Source organism: Sinohyriopsis cumingii, chromosome 17, assembly GCF_028554795.1.
Source record: "Sinohyriopsis cumingii isolate HCF-2022 chromosome 17, ASM2855479v2, whole genome shotgun sequence".
Lineage (NCBI taxonomy): Eukaryota > Metazoa > Mollusca > Bivalvia > Unionida > Unionidae > Sinohyriopsis > Sinohyriopsis cumingii.
This window is the reverse complement of record NC_142977.1, coordinates 27215358-27236075: the sequence shown is the minus strand read 5'-3', so window position 1 is coordinate 27236075 and position 20718 is coordinate 27215358. Positions and strand designations below refer to the sequence as shown.

General features: G+C 40.2%; 1 protein-coding gene across 2 annotated transcripts in view; it reads left to right on the top strand.

The window, feature by feature from the left end:
• The window catches only part of LOC149778299 (outer dynein arm-docking complex subunit 3-like), a 64911-nt gene extending 47289 nt beyond the window's left edge, over positions 1–17622 (top strand). For both annotated transcript variants that reach the window (XM_089939115.1, XM_089939114.1), the window contains 3 exons: positions 14678–14840; positions 15800–15934; positions 16908–17622. In XM_089939115.1, coding sequence (XP_089795241.1) covers positions 14678–14840; positions 15800–15934; positions 16908–17120 — 511 coding nt within the window. In that variant the 3' untranslated portion in view covers positions 17121–17622. The remainder of the gene's footprint in view (positions 1–14677; positions 14841–15799; positions 15935–16907) is intronic.
• The last annotated feature ends 3096 nt before the right edge of the window (positions 17623–20718 follow it).

Below are 20718 nucleotides of genomic sequence, written 5' to 3'. Positions count from 1 at the left end.
GATATCGCTGCAGCCGCGAAACGTTTTCATTCAGATGTTCTATTCGGTAGTTATCTAGTTTTCTCACGTCGGTCTGGAACACGTAATTGAGATACGTCAACGCCTTCTCGTATGGCTCTAGCCGCTGTTCGGGGTCGTATTGGTAGTATTTATCACCGGTGATTTCATCACTGATTTCATCACTGATTTTATGGCCGGTGATTTCATCACTGATTTCACTATTAACCGCAGCAATTCTCTCTCCGATGGAGGATTTTAAAAAATTATCTACGCGTGGATCACTATTAAGTACCGCGTCGCTGACTCGTTTCTGCTTTTGTTGTTTTTTTTCCTTCCATATTTCGTATTCATCTGGTAATTCCCATTCAACTGAATAACCGGTTCGTTTCATCATTTCAACGAGTCTGCACGTGAAATAGCGTTTTGAATTGTTCTCGTCAATAATCGTGCTAATAAACATATATCCGTAACCGGTATGCACGTCACAGCGATTTGGGGTTCTAAACAGCAACTCCGTCGACGATAAATTCCTTTCATGTGATTCGATTGCGGAAATAATATCATCACGGGTCAATGGAAGCTCCGTGCGGTCTCGTTTTGTTGCTGAGTAATGTATTTCCGAAATATTTCGGAAACGATGGATAGCTTGTTTGGTCGCCTCCACAGAACCTAGTTCTTCAGAAAACACCGTCATGTACTTGAATCGCGGGTCCACAATGGATACCCCGGCCTCGACGGTATGATTATAGATCACCACGTCGATGTTTTCAAACGCCGCAGTGGTATCGGCGAAATCTCGCTGTTTTTCGGCCGGGTCGGTGTCCGCATGATAGTACTTTACTCGGTATCCTAGATGCTGTAACAATTTGGCGAGCCTTTCCACAGAATAATTTCCGCGTCGTTTGTTGTGCGCGAACACAACCACACGATTTCCTCGTCGTAACGTGTCCAACAATTTATTGTAGTTGTCTCTGTGAGACTGTTCCACAATGAATTTTTTACCATGATCGGGCCGATATTCGTTGATGATGAATTTCATGTCCGGGCGATTCAAGTATTTCCTGAATAATTCCAAGTCGTCATTGTTAGCGTCCGCGTCAAGTACAATTACCCGTTTCGCGGATGAAATCAGCCATGTCAGTGTTCCCCAAATCTGTTTGCCGCGTCTTGATGAGACTATCTGTCGAAGAATTCCGTGCCACTCATCCAACAATAGAACATCGGGGATTCCCTCGACCCGTACAATCGATTCTATCTGGGAAATAACCCTGCGATGCTTTTTTGTATCGAATATAATATCTCCGTGGATCGCTTCGTACGATTCGAGACTATGATCGATGGCGGTCTTTCTGGTAAAGGTCTTTCTGTACGAGACGCACAATACAGACTGATCATCTCGTATTGATTTCCACGCCGACTCTGACTTGCCGAGTCCACAGTGGGATCCGTCCATGTAGTCGTCGTTGAGGATAATTTTACACCCCCGGCCACCTTCATGAACGGGTGGCTCGCGATAAGTGTAATCGGGAGTCCTCTTGGGAAACTCGCCACTGTAGTCCTTGCGGCGATAATTAAAACTCCTTACGTATCTTTCGTAGAGGGTTTTATCGTCACTAGTGATTTCATCACCGGTGATTTCGTCACTAGCACGCGGTATTATTATTTTTTGCGTGCTTCTGTAACAACCGATCACAGACTGATCAGAGTAAACGCACACGAATGCGTCAATGGCCTTTCCCTCGATGAATCCACCAATCTCATTGTATCCGTGACGTCGCTGACATATGCTGCAAAATGAGCCCGCAACTCGCCCCAGCGATATTATGTTGCCGAGTCGATTTGTAGTCCCGGTGATTTGATCGGGTTGTCCGGACAACAACGTGGAAAATTGTCGGATTTGTTCAGCAGTAAGATCATCACCAGTGATTTCATCACCGACGGTGGGTTCGGGCTCAAGTTGTTCGTAACACGGCTGAATAGAAACAGGACAGGATAGCAGCGTGCCGGTGAATCCAGCAGGATAAATCAATCGCTTATCAACGCTGTTTGGTTTCGCCGACCTGGTTCCGGACAATTTGATGCTATACAGCCCAGCTTGCGTATCAACATTCCATGCTGGTCTGTCCGCGGCAACTTTCTTCAACAGCGATTGATGTTCCTCGAAATCCACCGGGATCGTTTTCAACATAATGTGATAACCGCCGCTGGTTTCAAAAACTAAAACATCATTAATGGAATCAACTAACTCGTGGAAATACGACAACAACTCGGCCAGCGATGGCGTCTTGGAATCCACGTCGATGGTAGGATATCTGCACCGGTGTTTCGGAATAATCTCATTGACCGCGGAATACCCCTGAAATTCCCTTATGTCCGGATCATCTACGAATACATAGAATTTTCCCATTTGTTGGATGATTACTCCACGAAACCGATAGTTTGCAACGGTGAGGAGTTCCATTGCGGTCTTTTTGCTGGAAACACTCCAAGATGGACCCAATTGTCTTCGGTAGTATTCTCGCACGTCGTGATACGTTTCCGGGGACGTAAAAAAGTCATCCGGGGACTCCTCGTAATAAGATGTTCCGCGCCCCAATTCGTCGATAAAGGTGTTACTGGAATAATGATTATCCATTATACTGTATGCTTTTTAATATTTAATTGAATGTTTAATAATGGTTAATAATAATGGTTAATCCGGCGCTTGCTGTCAATAAATGTAAATGGCTTCCCCAGGGATCAGGGGTCCCATGCGGAAAAAACTGCTGCGGCGAGTTTTGCGGGGTGCATAATAGTAGATCAAAACAGGGGAGCAAGAACGGTCCTCAGCCCTGTCTCAGATGCGGAACGGGCGTCCGAGGAAAGATTAGAATTTGTATCGGCTGTGGAAGTCCCCAGTATCGGTCAGCGGTAGAATACTGCCAACGAAAGAATAAACCGATACCATCCCCGGAAGAATTCTTAAAATCACGATGGGGTTGAACGGAATCAATGACCCGTCACACATGGGGGAAAGTGTCTGACCGATGAAGGAAATGTCAGAATAATTATTTATAGGAATTATGACACTTCCTTCATTGATGGAGAAATGGGGGAAAGTGGGGAAAGTCCAAATACCACATTTTCCCCAATTTGATGCCTCGCTGGAATATTTTGTGACATTGGAATGATACCCCACTTTCCTCCAACAAGTCCTGTTCATGGAAATAATACCACACTTTCCTACTACGCCGACCAACGGAATAAAAATTTGAAATTGTAATACAGTACATACTAGTAGTGTTACCATGCATACGTATTTGTTGATTTTGCTGGTTGCTACCACCGCGCACGCAGGGTTATATTTACCAGGAACCCCGCATAGTTGGTATGGTAGATCAAATCGAAATTGCCCAAGATGCCGGGACTGCGATTGCCCTGAGTGCCCGCCCAAGCAAGAATGTCCCGTATGCAATTGCCCTACGTGTCCGCCTCAACGAACATGCTCGTGTCAGCAAGTGGTTGCTGAAAAAAATGGTGGAAGCGTTTATTCCTATGTCAGCAAGGACTGGCTTGTAAAAAACTGTGATTGCGGCATAAATACCAAAAAAAAAAAATTAATGGAGGATAAATGAATTACAAAAATATTTTTTTTTTCTGCGGTAAAAACCCAAGGAAATTTCCGGTTTTTCACAGGAGAAAATGTCAATAGTTCTCCCATGGTCAGAGTATGTCTGACCCACCCCCGCGATGACGGTAACCGTGGAGGACTTATTACGTCGTGAAAATGGCTCTATCATCGATGAAGGAAGTGTCATAATTACTATAAATAATTATTCTGACATTTCCTTCATGGTGGTGACTTGTAAACGCCAGGGTGCGTTCGTACCAACACCAGGACGGCACAAAAATGGCGGAGGCATTTATGTAGCGTGTTAATGGGGGTAATGATTCACAAGTAAATTACCTATCGCGGCGATGAATTACAAAAAAATATCGCGGTAATAATTACAATTAATTTTTTTCTTTGCGGTAAAAATATATCAGTTGTTTTTTATTGTTGTTGTTATTGCAAGGTCACTACTAGTAGTAACTGCTTAGGGGTCAATAACAACAACAATAAAAAACAACTGATATATTTTTACCGCAAAGAAAAAAATTAATTGTAATTATTGCCGCGATATTTTTTTGTAATTCATCGCCGCGATAGGTAATTTACTTGTGAATCATTACCCCCATTAACACGCTACATAAATGCCTCCGCCATTTTTGTGCCGTCCTGGTGTTGGTACGAACGCACCCTGGCGTTTACAAGTCACCACCATGAAGGAAATGTCAGAATAATTATTTATAGTAATTATGACACTTCCTTCATCGATGATAGAGCCATTTTCACGACGTAATAAGTCCTCCACGGTTACCGTCATCGCGGGGGTGGGTCAGACATACTCTGACCATGGGAGAACTATTGACATTTTCTCCTGTGAAAAACCGGAAATTTCCTTGGGTTTTTACCGCAGAAAAAAAAAATATTTTTGTAATTCATTTATCCTCCATTAATTTTTTTTTTTTTGGTATTTATGCCGCAATCACAGTTTTTTACAAGCCAGTCCTTGCTGACATAGGAATAAACGCTTCCACCATTTTTTTCAGCAACCACTTGCTGACACGAGCATGTTCGTTGAGGCGGACACGTAGGGCAATTGCATACGGGACATTCTTGCTTGGGCGGGCACTCAGGGCAATCGCAGTCCCGGCATCTTGGGCAATTTCGATTTGATCTACCATACCAACTATGCGGGGTTCCTGGTAAATATAACCCTGCGTGCGCGGTGGTAGCAACCAGCAAAATCAACAAATACGTATGCATGGTAACACTACTAGTATGTACTGTATTACAATTTCAAATTTTTATTCCGTTGGTCGGCGTAGTAGGAAAGTGTGGTATTATTTCCATGAACAGGACTTGTTGGAGGAAAGTGGGGTATCATTCCAATGTCACAAAATATTCCAGCGAGGCATCAAATTGGGGAAAATGTGGTATTTGGACTTTCCCCACTTTCCCCCATTTCTCCATCAATGAAGGAAGTGTCATAATTCCTATAAATAATTATTCTGACATTTCCTTCATCGGTCAGACACTTTCCCCCATGTGTGACGGGTCATTGATTCCGTTCAACCCCATCGTGATTTTAAGAATTCTTCCGGGGATGGTATCGGTTTATTCTTTCGTTGGCAGTATTCTACCGCTGACCGATACTGGGGACTTCCACAGCCGATACAAATTCTAATCTTTCCTCGGACGCCCGTTCCGCATCTGAGACAGGGCTGAGGACCGTTCTTGCTCCCCTGTTTTGATCTACTATTATGCACCCCGCAAAACTCGCCGCAGCAGTTTTTTCCGCATGGGACCCCTGATCCCTGGGGAAGCCATTTACATTTATTGACAGCAAGCGCCGGATTAACCATTATTATTAACCATTATTAAACATTCAATTAAATATTAAAAAGCATACAGTATAATGGATAATCATTATTCCAGTAACACCTTTATCGACGAATTGGGGCGCGGAACATCTTATTACGAGGAGTCCCCGGATGACTTTTTTACGTCCCCGGAAACGTATCACGACGTGCGAGAATACTACCGAAGACAATTGGGTCCATCTTGGAGTGTTTCCAGCAAAAAGACCGCAATGGAACTCCTCACCGTTGCAAACTATCGGTTTCGTGGAGTAATCATCCAACAAATGGGAAAATTCTATGTATTCGTAGATGATCCGGACATAAGGGAATTTCAGGGGTATTCCGCGGTCAATGAGATTATTCCGAAACACCGGTGCAGATATCCTACCATCGACGTGGATTCCAAGACGCCATCGCTGGCCGAGTTGTTGTCGTATTTCCACGAGTTAGTTGATTCCATTAATGATGTTTTAGTTTTTGAAACCAGCGGCGGTTATCACATTATGTTGAAAACGATCCCGGTGGATTTCGAGGAACATCAATCGCTGTTGAAGAAAGTTGCCGCGGACAGACCAGCATGGAATGTTGATACGCAAGCTGGGCTGTATAGCATCAAATTGTCCGGAACCAGGTCGGCGAAACCAAACAGCGTTGATAAGCGATTGATTTATCCTGCTGGATTCACCGGCACGCTGCTATCCTGTCCTGTTTCTATTCAGCCGTGTTACGAACAACTTGAGCCCGAACCCACCGTCGGTGATGAAATCACTGGTGATGATCTTACTGCTGAACAAATCCGACAATTTTCCACGTTGTTGTCCGGACAACCCGATCAAATCACCGGGACTACAAATCGACTCGGCAACATAATATCGCTGGGGCGAGTTGCGGGCTCATTTTGCAGCATATGTCAGCGACGTCACGGATACAATGAGATTGGTGGATTCATCGAGGGAAAGGCCATTGACGCATTCGTGTGCGTTTACTCTGATCAGTCTGTGATCGGTTGTTACAGAAGCACGCAAAAAATAATAATACCGCGTGCTAGTGACGAAATCACCGGTGATGAAATCACTAGTGACGATAAAACCCTCTACGAAAGATACGTAAGGAGTTTTAATTATCGCCGCAAGGACTAAAGTGGCGAGTTTCCCAAGAGGACTCCCGATTACACTTATCGCGAGCCACCCGTTCATGAAGGTGGCCGGGGGTGTAAAATTATCCTCAACGACGACTACATGGACGGATCCCACTGTGGACTCGGCAAGTCAGAGTCGGCGTGGAAATCAATACGAGATGATCAGTCTGTATTGTGCGTCTCGTACAGAAAGACCTTTACCAGAAAGACCGCCATCGATCATAGTCTCGAATCGTACGAAGCGATCCACGGAGATATTATATTCGATACAAAAAAGCATCGCAGGGTTATTTCCCAGATAGAATCGATTGTACGGGTCGAGGGAATCCCCGATGTTCTATTGTTGGATGAGTGGCACGGAATTCTTCGACAGATAGTCTCATCAAGACGCGGCAAACAGATTTGGGGAACACTGACATGGCTGATTTCATCCGCGAAACGGGTAATTGTACTTGACGCGGACGCTAACAATGACGACTTGGAATTATTCAGGAAATACTTGAATCGCCCGGACATGAAATTCATCATCAACGAATATCGGCCCGATCATGGTAAAAAATTCATTGTGGAACAGTCTCACAGAGACAACTACAATAAATTGTTGGACACGTTACGACGAGGAAATCGTGTGGTTGTGTTCGCGCACAACAAACGACGCGGAAATTATTCTGTGGAAAGGCTCGCCAGATTGTTACAGCATCTAGGATACCGAGTAAAGTACTATCATGCGGACACCGACCCGGCCGAAAAACAGCGAGATTTCGCCGATACCACTGCGGCGTTTGAAAACATCGACGTGGTGATCTATAATCATACCGTCGAGGCCGGGGTATCCATTGTGGACCCGCGATTCAAGTACATGACGGTGTTTTCTGAAGAACTAGGTTCTGTGGAGGCGACCAAACAAGCTATCCATCGTTTCCGAAATATTTCGGAAATACATTACTCAGCAACAAAACGAGACCGCACGGAGCTTCCATTGACCCGTGATGATATTATTTCCGCAATCGAATCACATGAAAGGAATTTATCGTCGACGGAGTTGCTGTTTAGAACCCCAAATCGCTGTGACGTGCATACCGGTTACGGATATATGTTTATTAGCACGATTATTGACGAGAACAATTCAAAACGCTATTTCACGTGCAGACTTGTTGAAATGATGAAACGAACCGGTTATTCAGTTGAATGGGAATTACCAGATGAATACGAAATATGGAAGGAAAAAAAACAACAAAAGCAGAAACGAGTCAGCGACGCGGTACTTAATAGTGATCCACGCGTAGATAATTTTTTAAAATCCTCCATCGGAGAGAGAATTGCTGCGGTTAATAGTGAAATCAGTGATGAAATCACCGGCGATAAAATCAGTGATGAAATCAGTGATGAAATCACCGGTGATAAATACTACCAATACGACCCCGAACAGCGGCTAGAGCCATACGAGAAGGCGTTGACGTATCTCAATTACGTGTTCCAGACCGACGTGAGAAAACTAGATAACTACCGAATAGAACATCTGAATAAAAACGTTTCGCGGCTGCAGCGATATCAGCGCGTTGTAGTCGATGAGTATAATAACGGCAACGCTGTAGCAACGACGCCGTGTCGGTCCGACAGGATCAGCCCCCGGCAACAACTTAACATCGTTAGAAACGTTCTTGGCGCGTTGAGTCTCCCCGATGTGGTTCCGAATCGACTTGATGTGAAGAGCGTTCCTGTGAGCCGCGCCGGGTTAATCAATAGCATTTCTGAGATGCTGGCGCAACCAGACCGACTTGACAAGTACAACGCGCTGTTGAAACATTTCGGCGATATATTTCCGGACATGAGGTTCAGAAGGGGTAAATTGACGCTAAAAAATATCGTTGAAAAAATCAAATCGATCTACAAGGGATTCGGCGGTCAATTACAATAGGACGGTACTAAGAACTCAGGTCGATCCGACTACGTGCTGTATTATCCCGACTGGCCCGAATCTGATTTTGCAAATAATTCAGCGTGGATCAACGAGACCATCGATGATGTTGGATTCGCAGGGGGGAATGTTACCGCGACGGACGAGCACACTACAATGTTACGATTTCATGTGTGGTCGGTTAATGGATGGTTTTCTCGGTGACCGATGAAGGAAATGTCAGAGTAATTATTTATAGGAATTATGACAGTTCCTTCATGGGGGAAACTGTCACCATCGATGAAGGAAATGTCAGAGTAATTATTTATAGGAATTATGACAGTTCCTTCATTGATGGAGGAATGGGGGGGTTCGATAGAGCCGTTTGTGCGCCCACCAAGTGACGCGCTACCTCGTCGCGACAGCGCAACGGAAGATCATCAACGGCGTTATCGAATAACGTTTCGGGGTTATCAAACCAAGCGCATTTTTCATCAGGAATATTCCCGCGGAGTATGATCCAAATGTCTCCGATGCCATCAACGAGATAATAGGGAAGGTCATCATTGTGGACTTGGTAAATACCAAAGTACCTAGCGGTCTCTGGCGCCGAATCAAACTCGATAATTCTTCTCTTTGAAATATTCAAACAGATAGTATTTATTTGCCAGCCCATAACGACGCCATCGGGTGTTGTTTTTCGGGTTTTATCATATCAAAATTGCCGTGGTGGAATATAAGGTGGTAAATCATTATTGCTGCGGTCAATCCAATTTATTCCATCATGAGGAACATAATATGATCCAAGCCCCATCATTCTAATATCATTTTTAATATTTAATTAAATAACGGCTTTAATTATAATGTCGTTGCTGGAATATCATCCGGTGAAATTCGACAGCGTCATTAACGACTATAAAAAGTCCTGCCCAAGAATGCCAATCAGCGTGAAATTCAAAAACGGAAGATTTCATGCGGTTCAAAAATTCCCCAACGGAGATAAATACAATTGTATGGTATTTGAAAGTCGTTCATCGAAAGCTCGGTTGTGTCTCCGCTACAAATATTACCAAAGAACGTATGAAAAAATGTTTCCAAACCATGACGTCAAACGATTTAATACAGTATGGGTAATTACCGAACGAAATGTCTAGTCGCCATCTTGAAGCGCCTTATCCATGCGGTTCACAAACTTGATGTCCTTGCGAGATACCACACCGGGGATTTCGTCGATCGTAAATTTGTCCTCGCGAGGTCTGTCCTCGCGGGGTTTATTCTTTTTTCTGATTATTTCCGGCTCGCTGGGGGCGGCGGTCATTTCGGTGATTCGCTGAATCAGTAGCGCATTATCGTGTTGCGCTTCATTCAATTCCTTCCGAACATTTCCGAGTTGGTGCTGAAGCCCATTAATGGTGCGTCGCATGTCATCATTACGCCGTTGCGCATCATCGTGACGTCGTTGCGCATCATCATGACGCCGTTGCATATCATCATGTCGCTGTTGCAGGTCGTCATAACGCTATTGCAAATAATCATAGCGCCGTTGCACTCGATCATGATCGGCCGTGCTTGACGCGTTTTTCAACTGTCGTTGCAATGATTTATTCTCGTTGGTCAAATTATTTAGCCGCCATTGCAAGTCCTGAATTGTTTGTTTATCCACGATGGCGTCCATGGATGAATTCGCATCACTGGGTGCATCAACAATTTGGTTTATTTCATCGTCGATGCTAATATCTATCATTCTGATATCGTTGTCAGGCTCATTTTTCCAAATTTTATAAATGCGCTGGTAACTGATTTTGTATCGATCTGCTATTTCCGATATTGGTGTTTTCCCACGGAGTCTTATTATTTCATTAGTATCCTCGTCGGTTAAAATCCGCCGATGGGGCATTATTTAATAAAAAAATTTTTTATTTTGTAAAACAACAACAACAACAACAATACCCATGACAAAGTAATGAAGGAAATGTCAGAGTAATTATTTATAGGAATTATGACAGTTCCTTCATCAGCGGAGACAGCCCCCATCAATGGAGGAAATGTCAGAGTAATTATTTATAGGAATTATGACAGTTCCTTCATCGATGCTGTTTTACAAAACTGACCCGCCACACATGAAGGAAATGTCAGAGTAATTATTTATAGGAATTATGACAGTTCCTTCATCGATGGGGAAACTGTCATTATTAATTGTTTTGCAAAACTGACCCGTCACATATGGAGGAAATGTCATAATAATTATTTATAGGAACTATGACAGTTCCTCCATTGATGGAGACAGTTTCCCATCGATGCTGGTCAATGTTACATATGGACTTGACCAAATATTCGGTTAAATTGCAAGTAGCCACTTAGCAGCAGGGGGGGCGATGACATCGACGCGGTCGTCGATGTGCTTACCGGACGCTGACGACGCTGGGATCGGCGCGCAGAAGGTATTAATTAAACCAAATGACGTCCGGACGATCCCCTCGACGACGACGTCGTTTTTTTTTTACCAGGCGCTGACGACACCGGATCCGCTGAGTGCAGAAAGTACTAATTAAGCCAAATGACGATTGGACAAAATGTCGGATTCGCCCCCCCCCTGCTGCTCTTCTTTCGTCCCAAGATTTCTCCTTTCCACAGTCTCTTCCCCATAAAGATTACACGATCTCCAATCGACCCTTTCTACACAACAGGGTCAGAGGAACGCTTCAGTTCTTCGCTGTTGAATGGGACAATATTTGCCACGACGATCCATGGACTTGACAAGTAGTATCCGGGGAATCTGCAACAATTTTCACAGTCCTTCTCCTCTGTCCAGAGTTCATACATTTTCAAACGTTGCATCAGACCCATTCATAGCCATCAGCTTGCAGAAAGAAAAAATTCTTCTCCAGAAAAGGGCCGTAGAACTCATTCAAAGCACATTTTCTCGGGATAGTTATTCCAGACCTTTCTTCGTCCCAAAAGCAAACGGCATTCTGCAGCCAGTCATCGACCTCCACGCCTACAATCACTTCATTTATACATTCATTAACCCTCTGCACAAAGTAGAAACTGTCTTGGGTATTAACCTGGCTAAACAAGACACATGTTGAACCAATTTCAAGGGCATCTCTGACGCACCTTTCCTACATTTCCTGCTTCCTCAGCGACTGCAGGGTGAATGAGCGAAATTCATGCCCTATCAACAGACCCGACTTATACATTGTTCCGACAAGACAAGTCAGTCTTACTTATGAAGACATCATCTTCCATCGGCATGAACCGCTTTCCTTCCACGGGTAACCAGGCTTTCGTCATGAAACCTCTGTCTCGTCCCGACACATCAGCTGAAGGCCACCTACAGGACCCAGTTCGGGCTTTGAAGTGGTACGTTAGTAAACAGAGCTGTTGCGTCGAGGTAGATCACGCCTCTTTCTACCTCTCAAGACAGGACGGGAGGATATATCAACACATCTCGTCCCTGAATGTATTATGCATTTCGGCTCAGCGGGTTAGGGCATTTGCCACCAGGTTAGCATTTGATCGGAACTATTCGCTAACCGATATCATTCAGGCTGTGGGTTGGAGATCGGAGACACCATTCTCAAGCTATTCTCTCTGAGATCTGTGATCCCAGAGGACCAATTCAGTCTGGTAGGACATATATCCACAGCTCAACAAGTCGATTTACAGCGTTTCAAGATGTGGCTTCACGAATTCTGCCGTATTTGCAGGGAAAATATGTTACCTACTTGAATCCTCGCCCGACAGATGGAGTCCTCTCCAGTCGGGTTTGCTAGAACTGTATCACATTCTTTGGGGGGCCGTAGATGGTATCTCTGGGTAATGGGAAGCAAGGGGAAGTACCTCATTCCACTTCTTCTCTATTCTCCTAAGGTATTATGATTGATTAACTTATTTTAAGGAAAAAGCCAGTATTTCCCAGTAAAATATGTTGTTTTTTTTTTTTCAAGAATACTTGCCAAATCATAATACACACACATCCATCAATGGAGAGCGTGCCTTCCGCTCTAGTAGTAACTGTAACATTCTTAGGCTTTGCCGCCAAGTCTTATACCTGAAGGGAGATAGCTCTCCCCAACCACCACATAGATCAGCAGACAACTTATAGTTCCCTTTAGCTGAATGTAGTATCTTGGAGGGCTGGATTTGCCAGGTAGTAGTAGTTCTCTTAAGGTATTATACTTTAGTAAATATTCTTGAAGAAACATAGTTTACTAGGAATATATATATTTATTTTATGCAAAGCAGTGAATGACTTGATTTTCTAATTAAAATAATATTGATATTTCACTGTAGTGAAAAATATAAAAAAATTCACTACAGGAACTACTTTTTGGGGGTCAGAACATACTTACCTCCATTTGATTTTTTGTCAGTGAACTACTTTATTCTTATGTACATGTCATTGTCATTATTAATAATCCCTGTCTGTTATCCTTGAAACTTGTAGTTTGTTATTCTGGAAATATCAGTTAAGTTTTATCAATCTAATTTGGAACTAATTTTGTGCGCAGGTACACATAGCAGAGCAGAACATGTAGGGTAAACAGCTGACATTACCGTAAGAAATCTGCTAATTCACTGTGTCACAAACTTCAGGTAGCCAACTTAAGTGAGCATAAAATAAAAAGAATATTTGCTTGAAACGAGTGAATAACGGACATATTTCATCGAGTGGATGAAAAACTCAGTATTTTCACGAGTGGCGAATACATTATATATAACACCACGAAACATGAAAATAAAATTCTAGAATTAATACATTAATTCTTTTTTCAAAGATTTGCCAGATAAACAGCTAAAATATGTAGGATATTAATATTGTTATTGATTCACTTAATCAAGTTGTAAAACATTATGTTATTTACTTTACAATGAACGTATGAAAGTACATAGCCCTTTCTCAAATTATCATACATGGGACTTTTGACAGCTAGGTGGATCTCATCTTCTATATCTGCACAAAGAGGTCATAATCTTTCAACGTAGGGAACATTTTTGTACCTAATGCCAATAATATATTTACAAAATGACATACTGGCAGTTTCAGTGTCAGTTGCTTTGTAGAAACAAACGTCAGTCCCATAATTCTAAATTGGTGCTATTTTAGTTTTCAATCTTTGGAGTAGACTTTTTGTAGACAGTTTTCCAAACCGATTAAGTCAAGTCTTGAAACTCTAAAGTCACATTGCCGCTTGAGATGCTACCTTTATTGGCCACATATACCATGAGTTTTTCAAAGAGAATACACAACCAAGATATATATATATATATATATATATATATATATATATATATATATATATATATATATATAACAAGATACAATCTTTATCTCAAAATTAAAAACCCCACTATCTTTCATACCTTCTAAGTTTAGTTGTTCGAGATTTAGCTTTAATTTCCAGATGTTGCAGGATTTGTTTAGTTCATTTAGAATTCTTCGAAGCTGAGTAGCAGTTTTGGTGAAGGAAACCAAGTGCAATAAATTAGAAAATTCTAGCATTACACCGTTATTCTGGCCAGAGATATGTGTCTCTCAATATTTTTGAAATAATACAATCAAAATAGGTGATAAAGCACAACCTTGCCTTACCACCGTCAGGCAGTTAAATACGTCTATCAAGCTAATTGGCGTTTTCGCATAATCTTTTAATATTTGCATGAATGGCTTTTAGTCTCGTAAGCAATTTACTACTAATATTCTAGTTCACTAAGTTATGATAAAGTAAGCATCTGTCTATACGGTCAAACGTTTTTTCATAATCAACAAAATGAGCGTAAAACCTCCTTCTTTTCTCAGATATTTATATATCAAAGTTCTTAATGTCTATATATTATCATCAGTAGAGGATCCACAGCTGAAAACCATCTTCTTCACCAAAAAATTCATTTTCTTTGATCCAGTTATCGAGTCTCTTTTAAAATGGAGTTACAAATATTTTATTTTGCTGAGGACTGGTTAAAGGTTAATACCTCTATGATTTACAGGCATATTTATATTCCCCTTTCGCTACTTTACAGTCCAAATATATATATATATATATCAGACATCCGTGTCATAATCAAAATTGATATTACATTAGTATTAAATATTTGGAATAGAGTTTATATATATATATATATATATATATATATATATATATATATATATATATATATATATATATATATAACGTTTAATTTGTCATTTTAAGAGGTCGTAAGATGGTTCATGACCTCTTCAATTACCTCGACGCGGAGGAAAAGCGGAGAGACACAGCGTCGGAAAACCGGACGCAGAACGAAAAACTCCTTACAGATCTGCAGTACGGAATAGCCACGCTTTTGGGCAAGCTTAAGGACGTCAAATTAAAACCGGTACGATATCAATTTTTCCATTTGTGCGTCCGTCTAAAATGAAAGACGATAAGAAGTTCTCAGTAACTGAATGCAATGCGACCCTTTTGTGTTTAACAGGCTGCCTATCATGACATTCGTTCAGTATACAGTGTACAACTTGAAAAACTATGCCATTTCAATGAGGACTATATCATTGTGGTTTAAATCTAATTAAAAAACCCACCAATGTCTTGACAAGTTTTAGTCGAGGAATACTTATTAATTTCTCACATGCTATAGTCATGCTGATTGTACCCTTGCGTTTTATGACATCAATTATACTCCAAAATTTGAAAATGCACATTTAATTTGAGTACAGTTGGTTTCTTAATTTAAAAGCAAACTGTATTTGCTAGTGTGTAAATCATAAATGATTTATTCATTTTGTCACTTACGTATTGATGAATACCTATAAAAATGGACCAGCTAACAAACTGTATGCGTTGAGGTAAGAATATTCGGGAAGGACTGTGAACCGTCATCATCAAAGATATTCCTCATGCTTTGCCGAACACGATCCTTTGCATGTCGGAAGAGGCAAGTCATGGAGTAATTTTTTTTTTACCAGCTGAAGTCTTAGACATTTTAAGAGGATGCTTTTTATCTATAAATTTTGTCTTTAAAATTTGAGCTTAGTAACTTGGAGATTCTACCTTTTTTCCTTTCCGGCTTTGTCTTTGTTTGTCATGGTTTGTTTTAGATTCCTAGATTTGGTCGAGTATACATAATTGGATTCTTGTGCCCTTACACCACACACACACACACACACACACACACACTGATATATATATATATATATATATATATATATATATATATATATATATATATATATATAAGCTATTAATGTATATTCACGATGCATTTGACTAAATGAAATCAAAATTGATTTGCAAGAACTTTAATTATTATTATTATTATTATTATTCTGGTAATAGCCCGCTCACAACTTTTCACATGGCGAGCCTTTAGGAGACCTGGACCAGTGCGTTAAGAAGCTTAGACTGCTTTACACGGAACTGGGGCTGAAGAAATACGTGCCTACTGTCATCAGTAAGATTGAAAACCAAAAGGTAAGTATTGGACTTCTTTCCATAATGTACATGACGTCCACAATATAAAAATAGAGACTGGCTTCAGCACATTGCTGCACATAGCGATGTAATCTGCTTTAATTCAAGCTTCATTCAATCCATTGTATGTGTTTTGATTTAGCATTCTATGCTGATGAACCTTTAATTTTGCAACAACAATATAAATATTTTGTCAAGGCTATAATTGCAGTATGTAACACCTGTAAGAGGACCCCTGCGACCCTTTCTGTAAAATGACCTCTACCTTGAATATAAACACTCTAGCATTATTATGCTAATCTGCTATTGCTTTTTTTGCAAAAGATCGCCCATTTGATGCGGTGAAAATTAAATTTTTCATATTGAATAGGATCTTAAATTTAATTGAATAAATAATTTGTGTTTTCAATATTGTAAGTTTTCAATAAAATACATATATGTAATTGTGTTCCTGTAATATCTAACCACATAATATGTCTGTTTAATATGCTACTGCAATATGGATTGAGATTTTCGTTTCCCAGCTGTCGATTGATGGAACACCCCATCTCTGACAGATTGTTGAGTTTTCATTGGTCAGTACGTGTAACCTGAAGATTTTGTATGAACTCACACCGGGCAATATGGTATGATGAGCTTCCTTGTACTTCAGACTTTCCGGTCATTCTGTGATCATGAATTCTTGTATTTTCATGCCACTTACATTTATTTACACGGGACGTTGTATGTCACTTATCGTCAGTTATCGATAGAGTATTTCACTGATATATAATAAATATAAGCCAAATGATCCTTAGTCATCTTCGGTGCAAGGATTGGTGAACAGAATATGTCTATCGATCTGTCTGTCTTTAACTCGTATGTAATTTGTATTCAGCTTTTCATATTAAGCATACAATTAAAATATGCAATTTTTATTCCATTAAACTTGTCACATGCCATGGGTTCTTGAACCAAACTTTCTTTTTCATAGTTTCACCAGTATCTGGAGACGCAAATACCGCAAGAAAACGTGAGAGTTCGTGTGATCCTGGATGATCTTAGTGAAACAGACGAGATTTACTTTGACCATGATCAGGATAATGAAGGCTTCACAACACGTGAGGACATCAAGCTCCAAGGAAAGGAAATATTAAATTCGCTAGTAAAGCCAAAAAAGAAGAAAGGAAGAAAACGAAACCCATAAAATTATTGAAGAAAATACTAATTTGAATGTGTGTAGCTATCAATCTAATGTGTGTAACAAGTAATCTACTATGTGTTGCAAAGAATCAAGAAAAAATGAAAGATTAATTTCAGCAAATTAATTTTCTGAAGAAAAAGAAAAGAAAACAGCGCATCGGCCTCTTTTTCAGCGATGTCGATCAAATATGGAAAATATTACCGTAATACATTTAATATTAACGCCATTTAAGTTTAAGCGAAGCGAATTGAAGAAATGCGCAAACGCTGTGTAATGTACAGAGAAGTTATCTCAGTATCTTTACATAAAAACACACATTTAACGCGTGGAATATCCATATTTTGCGCTATAGTACTTGGAAAGGGGTGGATTGAACACACAGGTAGAGAAAAACAATGATGGGTGTTTTTAGGTATTGCATTTTCTCTTACATATTCACTCTCATTTCTTCTCTGGCATGACACGCTGCTGAAACTAATTCCTAATCATTTGTATCATTACAACCGATAACAATTTACTTTGCTTTTCTAAAATAAAAGACTTTAATACAACTCCGTATTTTGTATTTTTTTCTTTTACGGACAGCTATATAATTTCAATTAAACTACGTGATCATGTATCCCATGACTCATGGGGTGTAATATTGTATCATTTCGTTGTGGAAGAGTTTCTATCCAAGCACGGTTACTTTTGCGACATTTATTTATCAAATTCACACGGTTATGTTTCCAGCAACGGGATATTTCAGAACGTTAGGTTTCTTCATTGCAACTGTGTAACCTAGCACAAAAGGATATGGGATAAAGGCCAACTACCCACCAAATGGAAACAGGCCATAGTAATACCAGTCCCTAAGCTAGGTAAAGATCCCAACAACATAAATTCGTACCGACCCATCTCCCTTACAAACAATATTTGCAAAATAATGGAGACAATAATCGCAAATAGGTTAAAACACCACCTAGAAACCAGTAACATACTCTCCATAAATCAATGTGGCTTTCGGAACAAACGGTCCACCACTGACCAACTTCTCAGATTGGAAATAAAAATCAAACTCGCTTTTAACGCACAGAGGAAAACCGATTGCAACCTCATAGCGGTTTTTTTAGACCTAGAAAAAGCATTCGACCTAGTATGGACCAATGGACTAATGGCCAAACTAAACCAATTTGGAATAACTGGACCTCAATGCAGCCTCCACAAAAATAAACTTGTCACAATTTGCAGATGATAGTGGCATATGGAGGAATGGAAATTCTGCCAATAAAACAGTAGTTAAAGAAATCCAGCAGAGCTTAGACAACATAGGGAGATGGGCGGACAAATGGGGTTTCAAAATATCTCATGAAAAAACTGTGGCAATCATATTCACCCCCAAAACGAAATAACAACCTAGTCTATCCAAACTTCTATATACAAATCAATTAATCAAATATGTAACAGTAGTAAAATTCCTAGGAATGTTCTTTGACAACCACCTCACATGGAAACAGCACACTGAACAACTCACCCAGAATTGTAACAAAAATCTCAATTTACTCAGGAACATCACAGGGACTGACTGGGGATCCAACCAGGAAACCCTCCTCAATATATATAAAACCCTAATTAGATCATAACTAGATTACGGTTGCCAAGCATCAAACTCGGCTAAGCAAACTGTACTACAAAAACTTGACACTATCCAGAGAAAAGCCTTACTATTATGCACAGGAACACTCCCCTCAACATCATTAGAAGAACTACAAACACTAACAGGAGAACTACCCTTAAAATTACGTAGGCAAGAACTGCTCCTCCGATATTCCATTCGATTAGATACCCACCCAGACAACCATCCCACCAAAATAGCTATAAACAAGTGCAAAGTTGTCTTCAAACCCAAAATCACACCCACCACACCAAGCGTCAAAGTAATCCTTGAACTAAGAGAAAAGCTACCTCTACTAAAAAAACAGGCAACAAACAATACAGATCAGAACAAATCACCATGGTTACAAAAACCACCAAGGATTAACACTGAAGCTACCAAATTAGGCAATAAAGAAGGACAAGAAAACTTACTAAAACCTGTACTGGTAAACGAAATCAACCAAAAATACCCGGACTATGTTAAAATATATACCGATGGATCAAAAACAAACAACCCACCAAGAACAGCAGCAGCAATAGTCATCCCTGAATTTAATATATAAACGGGATCCAAATTACCTGACTATTGCTCCATTTATACTACTGAATTCTGGGCTATACTTGAATCACTACAATGGATCAAAGACAACCAAATATCTAAAACAGTCATTATAAGCGATTCCCTAAGCGTTATCAAATCGATCCAAAATCGCAATACACACTCTAGGGAACAATTCCTCGACAGAGCATGTCAATTAATCCACGATATCACCAACACATCAGTTAGTCGAGCTTATGTGGATACTGTCGCACATTGGAATCTCTGGCAATGAAACAGCAGAAAAAGTTGCACAAATCAAACTAGGAGATCAAAACTCTATCAAGCTTAACTATAGCTCTACAGAAGCACTAAGCTTCGCACAAATATGTATAGACCAAAAATGGCAAGATTTTTGGAACTCCTCCACAAAAGGTAAAAAGCACCATGAAACCCCCAAAACCGTAGATAGGAACATACAGCTACCTAAGGATACCTATTTAGAACAGAAAACCATAAACAGGATAATAACTGGAAAAACTAAACTAGCAAGCAGTTTTGGAAGGTTTATAGGACCCAAACCAGGAACCATTAACTGCTTTAACTGCCACACCACCGAAGATCTACACCACGTATTCAATATATGCCCAAAATATCAACCCACTAGGAACATATTTCTCAAAAACCAAAAAGAGATTGGATCACCACACACATACCCAGAGTTTCTTATGGACTCTAATAAAAATAAACAATCAGCATATAAAAATATAAATAAATTCATAGACTCAGCAGGACTTAGGAACAAAATATAATTACTATCCCCACAAAACCAAAAGACCCAGTAACTAGCTAAATAAATTTAGAAGCCCCCACATTGGACTCTAATAACAATAAACAATCAGCATATAAAAATATAAATAAATTCATAGACTCAGCAGGACTTAGGAACAAAATATAATTACTATCCCCACAAAACCAAAAGACCCAGTAACTAGCTAAATAAATTTAGAAGCCCCCACATAAAAACCCATAACATATCATTCAATTTTATAAAAATATTAATAAATAATTCACTTACGAAGCACCTATCAAAAACTATAGAAACCGCAAAATCGGAGGTCCTAGATGTTCTTAACGAACCATGTAATCGGCTAGGACTCCGGTCTCTTGCTAAATAAAGCATAAATAACATTCAATCTCTAAAAACATTAATAAATAAATAACTTAAAGAGCCATTATCTAATAGCTTAGAAATAACATTATGCAGGAAGCACACCCTAAACACCTCGACTAGCAACACCATAATAACCTCGAAAATCTCTCTTCATACATGATTTCTACTAACAACCTCTATAAACAGCATAGAACCCCCCCCCCCCACCTTTTTAGAACATTTTGAGAAAGAAAAAAAGGAAAAAAAACCGCAAG